The sequence below is a fragment of the Ovis aries genome, chromosome X, assembly GCF_016772045.2.
Source record: "Ovis aries strain OAR_USU_Benz2616 breed Rambouillet chromosome X, ARS-UI_Ramb_v3.0, whole genome shotgun sequence".
Lineage (NCBI taxonomy): Eukaryota > Metazoa > Chordata > Mammalia > Artiodactyla > Bovidae > Ovis > Ovis aries.
The window spans coordinates 128,234,604-128,245,126 of record NC_056080.1 but is presented as its reverse complement, the minus strand read 5'-3'; the positions used below and the strand labels follow the sequence as shown (position 1 = coordinate 128,245,126).

At 34.6% G+C, this 10,523-nt stretch overlaps 1 protein-coding gene across 6 annotated transcripts in view; it reads right to left on the bottom strand.

Annotated features, from left to right (window-relative positions):
- Positions 1–1,338: 1,338 nt before the first annotated feature.
- The window catches only part of RBM41 (RNA binding motif protein 41), a 77,228-nt gene continuing 68,043 nt past the window's right edge, over positions 1,339–10,523 (bottom strand). For 2 of the 6 annotated variants that reach the window (XM_012107596.5, XM_060408105.1), the window contains 2 exons: positions 8,493–8,673; positions 1,339–7,517 (listed from right to left, as the gene is read on the bottom strand). In XM_012107596.5, the coding sequence (XP_011962986.1) occupies positions 8,507–8,673 (167 nt within the window). In that variant the 3' untranslated portion in view covers positions 1,339–7,517; positions 8,493–8,506. Of the gene's footprint in view, positions 8,674–10,523 lie in introns of all 6 variants that reach the window. The other 4 variants (XM_012107595.5, XM_060408106.1, XM_060408104.1 and 1 more) reach the window with 2 other exon arrangements.

Sequence of the window (10,523 nt, the reverse complement as noted above, 5' to 3'; positions counted from 1 at the left end):
TTTCCTTCTCCAATGCATGAAAGTGAAAAGTGAAAGTGAAGTCATTCAGTTGTGTTCGACTCTTAGCGACCCCATGGGTTGCAGCCTACCAGGCTCCTTCATCTATGAGATTTTCCAGGCAAGAGTACTGGAATGGGGTGCCATTGCCTTCTCCGCCTCCTGTCACTTAAGAGAGATAAAAATGTCTGACACTTGCAGGCTATTTCCTCCATTTTGAGACCCCTGGCCTTCCTGCCTGTTACCCTCTCAATGAGAAAACAATGTTTGAATGGTTTCAATATATCTTCCTATAAGGTATTTATTAATTCTAATGAGGAAAATATTAACTTTACAGTGAAGTATAGCAGACATTACCTTAACCAGGTGATCAAGGTTACATGTCACCAGTATTAAGACATGTCAGCATCAGATATCTCTGATACTGGTACTAAAAAGGACATAACATCATTTCTGTGGTATCCTTACCAAATATGCATAACATCAATCTAATCATGACAAAATATCAGAGAAACCCCAATTAGGGACATTCTACAAAATAACTGACCAATGAGAACTGTCACAGTTAGGAACAGATTAAGGATACACGATAACAAAGTGCAATGTGAGATCCTAGATCATAAAATGACATTAGTTGGACAGATGGAAAAAATCAAATAAGGTCTGCACATTAGTTAATATTACTGCATCAATATTATTTTCTTAGTTAACTTTTCTATGGTTATGTAAGATGTTAACATTGGGGGAGCTAAGTGAAGGATGTATGGGAACTCTTTTGCTATTTGACTTTTCTATAAATCGAAAAAGGCTTTTTAAAAAAGAGCTAATTATAAATTTCCTGGCAGTCTAGTAGTTAGGATTCCGTGCTTTCACAGTGGAGGGCCCAGGTTCAATCCCTAGTTGGGGAACTAAGATCCCACAAGCCACACGGCATGGCCAAAACAACAACAAAAAACAAAAAAGAGAGCTAATTGTCCTAATTTGTATTAATACTCTGAACATTCTAAATTTTCTGTTTATCATTTATATTTGTTTCTCTATAAATTTTCTTTTTGTTTACCCACTTTTTAATTGGATTACTAACTTTAGTATACTAAGAAAACTATATGAATTCTATATTGAAGAAATTAGCTTTTGTGTGTGGCAAATTATTTCCCAGTTTGACCTTTGATTTTTTTTTTATGGTGGGTTAGTGTGTTTATGTGTATATAGATTTTTAAAAATGATTTCTGCTGACCTGTAGGCAGAAAATAAGGAATAGTAGTCAAGTGGCTTTAAGTTTTCAATAGTAATACAAAAACAGAATAGGAATAATATTTTATGGAAATGATTTTAAGAAACTTTCTTTCCTCCATTAAAAGTTACATTTATTTGAACATTTACATACAGTAAAATTCATCCATTCTGGTGTACAATTCTAGGAGTTATCACAAATGCATACACTCATGTAATTATAATCAAGATACAGAAAATTTCCATTATTAAACAAATTCCTTGTGCTACCATTTTGTAATCAGTCTCTTTATTTTTAACCCATCATTCACTGACTTGTTCTGTTCCCACAGTTTTGTCCTTTTCAGAATGTTATATAAATGGAATCTAACAGTAAGTAGCCTTTTGAGTTTGGCCCTTTTACTTAGCAAAATGCATTTGAACTCTATCCAAGCTGTTGCATATATCATATAGCTCATCATAGTTTTTATTGCTGAGTAGGATTCCCTTGTATGGGTATACCACAGTTTATCTACACACCAGTTGAGGGACATTCTCTGTTTATATTTTCCCTTATTGTTAATGGTCTGTAGGTCTAGTAAAGGGCAGAGGTGAGATTTTATACAACAGGAAGAAGTTTCTTCTGAAAAGTCCTCCTTAGAAGTATGCTCCTGGGTAACGTGTGCAAAAGGTTATACCAGGATAACTTACTTCTTGTCCTTTATATTTAAAATTGGAGTTAATCCAAAGTGAGCAGTTTATCAAAGGAATAGATGTTTTTCCTGAGTATAGTTAGATGATATCCTCAGAGCAGGCCTGACAAATATTCTGGAATGCAAGTCATTGGCAGAGTATTAAATTTTTCTTTATTAAAAAACACTGAAAAAAGTAAAAATTAGCCCAAATCACACTTTAAAAATTTTATAAAGCAAAAGTCCCTTTTCAGTCTATCCAATCACATCTCTGAAAGGTTTATAATTTGGTATGTATATTTCCCAGGTTTTTCCTAAGTTTATTCAGAAATATCTATATATACATATATCATATATATACAAATGCTTTTGTTTATAAAAAAGTATTCACAGATACATATATATTACTTTTTAACTTATTACAAAATCCTAGACACTATACAGATCAGAATGCATTAATAGATATACCTCCATTATTTTAACAGCTGTATAGTATTCCACTAAATGGATGCATCATAATTTATCCATTCTCACACTGATGGACATTTAGGTTGTACCCACTATTTCCGTGTGTGTGACTTTATTAAAATATAATTTGGATATCATCAAATTCACCCATTTAAAGTATATAATTCATGGTTTGTACTATAGTAAACAAGTTGTACAATCATCATCACAATCAATTTTAGAACATTTTCATCAAGTCCTAAAGAAACCCTATACACTTCAGCTATTGCCCCCAGCCCTAAGCAACCACCAATCTACTTTCTGTCACTATATATTTGGAATCATATAATATACAGTCTTTTGGAATAGCTGCTTTCATTTAGCATGTTTTCAGCATCCTTTCATATTATAGCATATTTACCAGATATGTTCACTCCTCTTCTACTTTTTGGAAGAATTTTTGAAGAATTTGTATTAATTCTTCTTTAATGTTTGTGAGAATTAATCTGAGAATCCATTTATGTTTATGCTTTTCTTTTTGGGTACTTAAAAAGTTTTAATTAACCTCTTATTATAGGTATTTTCAGAGTTTCTTTGTTCTCCCTTTCTCAACAATTGGTTTCAGTAATTTGTGTCTTTCTAGGAATGTATTACAAATAAGTTATCTAATCTATTGGCATAAAATTGTTCATGATGTTCCTTCATAATTTTCTTTAAATTTCTATAAGATTTGTAGTAATGTTTCCCTCCTTCATTTCTGATCCTAGCAATTTGAGTCTTTTTTTTTTAAAATTTTGTTGGTCTTTACATAGAGCCAACTTCTGGTTTCATTAACTTTTTATTCTCTATGCCATTTACTTATCTAATCTTTCATATTTCCTTCCTTCTGCTTTTTCTAGCTAGTTTTCTTCTCTTTGTACAAAGTGAGGTTATTGATATGTGATATTTCTTCTTTTTAATTACAAGCATTTACACTTATAAAGTTTTCTCCAAGCATTGCTTTAGGTACATTCCATAAGTTTTAGAAACAGAGGAAAAGAACAGAATGGGAAAGACTAGAGATCTCTTCAAGAAAATTAGAGATACCAAGGGAACATTTCATGCAAAGATGGGCTCGATAATGGACAAAAATGGTATGGACCTAACAAGAAGCAGAAGATATTAAGAAGAGGTGGCAAGAATACACAGAAGAACTGTACAAAAAAGATCTTCATGATCCAGATAATCACGATGGTGTGACCACTCATCCAGAGCCAGACATACTGGAATGTGAAGTCAAGTGGGTCTTAGAAAGCATCACTACGAACAAAGCTAGTGGAGGTGATGGAATTCCAGTTGAGCTGTTTCAAATCCTGAAAGATGATGCTGTGAAAGTGCTGCACTCAATATGCCAGCAAATTTGGAAAACTCAGCAGTGGCCACAGGACTGGAAAAGGTCAGTTTTCATTCCAATCCCAAAGAAAGGCAATGCCAAAGAATGCTCAAACTACCGCACAATTGCACTCATCTCACAAGCTAGTAAAGTAATGCTCAAAATTCTCCAAGCCAGGCTTCAGCAATACGTGAACCGTGAACGTCCTGATGTTCAAGCTGGTTTTAGAGAAGGCAGAGGAACCAGAGATCAAATTGCCAACATCCGCTGGATCATGGAAAAAGCAAGAGAGTTCCAGAAAAACATCTATTTCTGCTTTATTGACTATGCCAAAGCCTTTGACTGTGTGGATCACAATCAACTGTGGAAAATTCTGAAAGAGATGGGAATATCAGACCACCTGACCTGCCTCTTGAGAAATCTGTATGCAGGTCAGGAAGCAACAGTTAGAACTGGACATGGAACAACAGACTTGTTCCAAGTAGGAAAAGGAGTACGTCAAGGCTGTATATTGTCACCTTGCTTATTTAACGTCTATGCAGAGTACATCATGAGAAATGCTGGACTGGAAGAAACACAAGCTGGAATCAAGATTGCTGGGAGAAATATCAATAACCTCAGATATGCAGATGACACCACCCTTATGGCAGAAAGTGAAGAGGAACTAAAAAGCCTCTTGATGAAAGTGAAAGAGGAGAGTGAAAAAGTTGGCTTAAAGTTCAACATTCAGAAAACGAAGATCATGGCAACCAGTCCCATCACTTCATGGGAAATAGATGGGGAAACAGTGGAAACAGTGTCAGACTTTATTTTTTTGGGGCTCCAAAATCACTGCAGATGGTGACTGCAGCCATGAAATTAAGACGCTTACTCCTTGGAAGAAAAGTTATGACCAACCTAGATAGTATATTCAAAAGCAGAGACATTACTTTGCCGACTAAGGTCCGTCTAGTCAAGGCTATGGTTTTTCCTGTGGTCGTGTATGGATGTTGAGAGTTGGACTGTGAAGAAGGCTGAGCGCTGAAGAATTGATGCTTTTGAACTGTGGTGTTGGAGAAGACTTTTGAGAGTCCCTTGGACTGCAAGGAGATCCAACCAGTCCATTCTGAAGGAGATCCGTCCTGGGTGTTCTTTGGAAGGACTGATGCTAAAGCTGAAATCCAGTACTTTGGCCACCTCGTGCGAAGAGTTGACTCATTGGAAAAGACTCTGATGCTGGGAGGGATTGGGGGCAGGAGGAGAAGGGGACGACAGAGGATGAGATGGCTGGATGGCATCACTGACTCGATGGACGTGAATCTGAGTGAACTCTGGGAGATGGTGATGGACAGGGAGGCCTGGCGTGCTGCGATTCATGGGGTCGCAAAGAGTCAGACACGACTGAGCGACTGAACTGAACTGAACTGAACTGATGTTTACTTTCACTCATCTCAAATTAACCTTGTAATTCCTTCTTTGACATATTGGTCATTTAAGAGTGTATCTAATTCCTATCTGTGTCTCCTGACTTTCTGTTATTGATTTCTAACAGAAGTTTCATTGTATGTGGTCAGAGAACATACTTTGCATAGTTTGATCCACTTTAATTTACTGTGATTTATTTTATGGTATGTGATACAGCTATGATTTTTCTAGTAGTCATGTTTGGATGTGAGAGCTGGACCATAAAGAAGGCTGAGTGCTGAAGAACAGATGCTTTCAAACCGTGGTGCTGCAGAAGACTCTTGCAAGTCCCTTGGACTACAAGGATATCGAATCAGTCAATCCTAAAGGAAATCAACCCTGAATATTCATTGGAAGAACTGATGCTGAAGCTCCAACACTTTGGCCACCTGATGTGAAGAACCAACTCATTTGAAAAGACCCTGATGATGGGAAAGATTGAGGGCAGGAGGAGAAGTGGGTCACAGAGGATGAGATGGTTGGATGGCATCACTGACTCAATGGGCATGTATTTGAGCAAATTCTGGGAGACAGAGAATGACAGGGATGTCTGGTGTGTTACAGTCCATGGGGTTGCAAAGAGTTGGGCAAGAATGAGTGACTGAACAACAACAACAAAATGTGATATGGCCCATCCTGGATATGTTTCATGTGTATTTGAGAAGAATGTGTGTTCTGCTCTTGTTAGGTGAAGTGTTCTATAAGTATCTTTAAGGTCTAGTTGATTTATAGCATTATTCAAGTCTTCTATTCCTTTGTTCATAATCCTGTCTAGTTATTAATGAAAATGGGATACTTAATCCCCCACTTTTTGTTGTATACTTTTATATTTCTCCATTCATTTCAGCTTTTGATTCATGTATTTTGGTACTCTGTTGTTAGATGCATATGTGTTTATAATAGATGTCACTATCTACAACAATTTTTTTGCTTTAAAGCTCATTTTAAATAGACTTTAGATAATAGTATAGCCACTCCAGCTTTCTTATAATTGCCATTTGCCTGTATTTCTATCCTTTAACCTTCAATCTGTATCTTTGAATCTAAAGTGTGACTACAATAAATAGCATAGAGGTAAGTCTTGTTTGTTTTTCCCATTTGATGATCTCTGCCTTTTGACTAGATTGTTTAATCCATTCATACTTATGTCTCAAGTTTTTATTTCTCCATTCCTTTTTACTTTCTTTTGCATTAGACATTTTCTAATAAGACATTTAAGTGTATTTAATATTTTTACTAAATATTTTTAGCTATTTTGTTAGTGGTTGCTCTAGGGTTTACCATACACATCTTAACTGGCTTTAGCTATATACTAACTAAATTCCAATGAGATATAAAAACCTTATTCCTATGTAAACCTATTCCTTTTCTCATTTTTCATGATATTATTGTTAGTAGTGTTATCTCTACATGATATAAACCCACTAATATGTCATTATACTTATTACTTAGTATAATTTTATGTCTTTTAAAGAAGCTGACAGAAGAAAGAGCAAGCATATTATTTATAGATTTTTTATATTAACCTTCTTATTGCCCATTTCTTGTTTCTTTCATTTGTTCCTATGGATTTGAGTTACCACCTGGAGTCATTAATTCAATACAGCTTTGTTTCTACCTTTGTCTTGCTATTGGTAAATATACTAGTTTTATATGTAATAGATCTAATAATGCAATTACATATATATTGCTTGATAAAATAGCTTTTAAAATCAATTAAGAAAGAAAAATGTATTTTGACTATCTTTTATAATTACACAATTACCTTTACCAGTGCTAATTTTTTGTATGTGCAGATTCAAATTACTGTCTGAGGTCACCTGCTTTCTACCTGAAGAACTTCCTTTGATATTTCCTGCTAGTTAGGTCTGACAGCAACATATTCTTCCAGTTTTTGACTGTGTGGGAATGTCTTTATTTCATCTTCATTCTTGAAAAACAGTTTTATTGAATATGGAATCTATGTTGATAGTTCTTTTTCATTTCATCACTTTGAGTAAGTTTTCCCACTGCCACCTCCTTTGTTTCTGATGAGAAGTCATCTGTTATTGAAGTTTCCTTGTAAATGATGCTTCATCTATCTCATTTTGCTTTCAAAGTTTCATCTTTGGGTTTTAGCATTCTTATTGTGGTGTGTTTGTGGATTTCTTGTTTATTTTATTGCAATTCATTGAGATCTCTTGGATGTGTAGATAATGTTTCTTATCAAATTTGAGGTGTTTACAGCCATTATTTATTGGAATATTTTTTTCTGCTCCTTTCTTTCTCTGATATTCCCATTATAAGTACATAAGAGTGCTTAATGGTTGTATACTCTGTTATGTTTTCATTCTTTTTTCTTTCTGATCTTCATCCTGGATACGATTACATTTAATCATCACAACCCAATGAAGTAATATTACTATCCTCATTTTTATAGATGAAAAAAATTGAGGCTCAGATTTAATGACTTGCCAAAGTCATAGAGTGGTTAAATATGGCTGTGGAGTTCAAACAGGTCTGATTTCAAAGTTTATACTACTTCCTCTATATCATGTCATTTTTCTATTCTCCAGCAACTATAAACAAACAACTGGGGGACTTGGGGCTGGCTGCCTCTCTTCTAGAAAGCTCTTTCTTTCTACCCTCCTTTGGTATTCTTTGCTAGTATGTTCCTCTTCTAAAATTCATATATTTAATCCCTAACATGTACTGACAATGATTCAATGCTTATTGCTTTGAATTCAATCATTATTCAATGGTAGCTAGTGTAAATAATTGTGAGAACATTAATGTTTTTATCTAAATTCTTTCATTAGAAAAAATGAATAGCTTTTTGAAGATACTGATAACTTAATAGGGAAGTGTGCATTAAGTATTTGCTGACTAACCTATGAAAACTACCTACTGTTACTGCTGAAGGTCTAATTCAACAGCATTTGCCAATGTTTAGGCCCCTGGTCACTTATTTACTAGGTGAATAAAATTAGGGACATATATATATATATAAGGCAGTCTTAGAAAGAATGTCATCTCTAGGGACAAATATATAAGACCTCATATAAATTACAATGATTTAAAAAATCCTTGGAAGTAATCTACTGTAATTTATCCTGAGAAAATGATACTCTTTATACCCAACCCTCTATACTCTATATTATATTGTCTATCCTAGGTAATCTTTGATTATAGAAAATGTATTCTGCCAATGCTTTCCAAAAGCTGAAAGGGATTGTCTTAATTTTGCTTTCTCTCCCTCAGTTTCTCTTCTTCAATTCCAAACAAACTGCTATCTATACACAAACCCTAGATCCTAAATTCTGATGTAAAAAAGACCTCCTGGGACTCACAGTTTTTGTATCTTCTAACTGCCACTGATTTCAGTAGTATTATCTGTAGTAGATGATATTAAGGAAGCAGCCTGGAGATCCGGCCGTTGCTTTTTGTTCTTTCCAAATTCTATCACCAATATTTTCCCACGTAGCTTATATCCATTTACTAGACGCAACGCTTGCCATGCTATTTCTGTATCTAAAAGAGAAAGAAAAACCACCAGTTTATGTATGGCTTAATAATTCAATTTTATTCCAAGTCTAGTTTATGTTGTTTTGCCTTGGAGTACAATGTAGGTTATAAGGCCATGTAGTTATTTGAGTTTATTGTGTTTTCCACAATCCCAAATTTGTATAACTCAGCAAGATTAAACTAATGGCTAAGAATAATTACAATAGAATCTTAAAAAGGATGCTTGAGAGTGTCTCCTAATTCAAGGATATAGGTAAAAAAAAAAAACAAAACGAAACAAAACAAGGATACAGACAGTGTGCTAAAGAGGGCTAAGCCATATCTAATAATACACAAATCTATATCTTAGATAACACATTATAGGTGCTAAGAGAATGAAATAATTTTCAAAATAGAAAACACAAAAGAAGTTATTATGGTACTGGGGACATTTTCCTATTAATACTTTTCCTTTTGATTAGAGAGTGGTTGTCAGAGCCCTCATTTGGATAAGTTTAAGAATCCCTGTAGGCATATGGAAGCTTGAGGTGTAAGAGTATATAGGGTATAGCAGGAGGATTTAATTTATGGGTCTCAGAGTCTAGATGTGGGAAATTAGGAAGGAATGGACTTATTGCCCAGAGTCTGTCAAATTCTAAGTAGACAAGCAATGGTTTTAGATTGAACCAATTTATGTCTTATATGTATGCTCTACAAATTTTCAAATATATTCATAACTAGTAAAACAGCTATTTTTTAAAAGTACTTAGTGTATAAAGCCTTTTTATTATATATTTTTTCAACTAATGGATCATATTAGATGGGGGTACATGAATTAATATTTTAAGTTTAAAAGGGTTCTTACACTTGAAAAGACTGAATATCACTAGAGCTGAGGATCCAAAAACGTTCAATGAGATAAGAAAGATGGTACAATGCTGTATAAGAAGACTGCAGGGGAATTTGGCATTGCTCATGTGCAAAAGCACTCGCCTTTAAATACATTACTATGCAATATATAAATTATGATAGTTTAGGGATAATAAAAGGCACAGTTCCTACCTAGCCTCCACCAAAAAAGAAAGATAGTCTGGTCTGTCATAGAAACTGGAATTCCTATAGAGATACAACTTGTTTAATTACACTTTGTTTTATTATGCTTTGCAGATAATGTGTTTTTTCCAAATTGAAGGGTTTTAGCAACCCTGAACTGTTAGATGATAGTATTTTTTTACTAAGAAAGTATTTTTAAATTAAGGTATGTACATTGTTTTTTGCACAAAATGCTACTGCTCACTTAATATACTACAGTATAGTATAAACACAAGGCTTCCCAGGTGGCTCAGAGGTAAAGAATCTGCCTGCAGGAGATACAGGAGATGTGGGTTTGATCCTTGCATTGGGAAGATCCCATGGAGGAGGAAATGGCAACCCATTCCACTATTCTTGCCTGGAAAATTCCATGGAGAGAGGAGCTTGGTGGGCTACAGTCCATGGGGTTGCCAAGAGTCAGACACAACTGAGTGACAGTGCATGCATACATGCACCCTTTCTCCCAGTCTATGGTGATAATCTGCATCTGATAGTGTAATAATAACTTTTATATGTACTAGGAAAACAAAAAATTCATGCAAGTCACTTTATTGAGATAATTCACCTTATTGCAGTGGTCTGGAATTGAATCTGCAGTATCCCTGAGACATGCCTATATTAATCTTCCCTACGGTTTAGAATACTGAAGTCATGTATTAGGATGCAAACAACAGTTGAACAATATATCACCCACTAGTTAATTATGAATTACTAATAAATTAGCATAATATAGCATAATATCACAATAGCTTGCAGTCTTACTCCCAAAGGAATAGAGCATAATG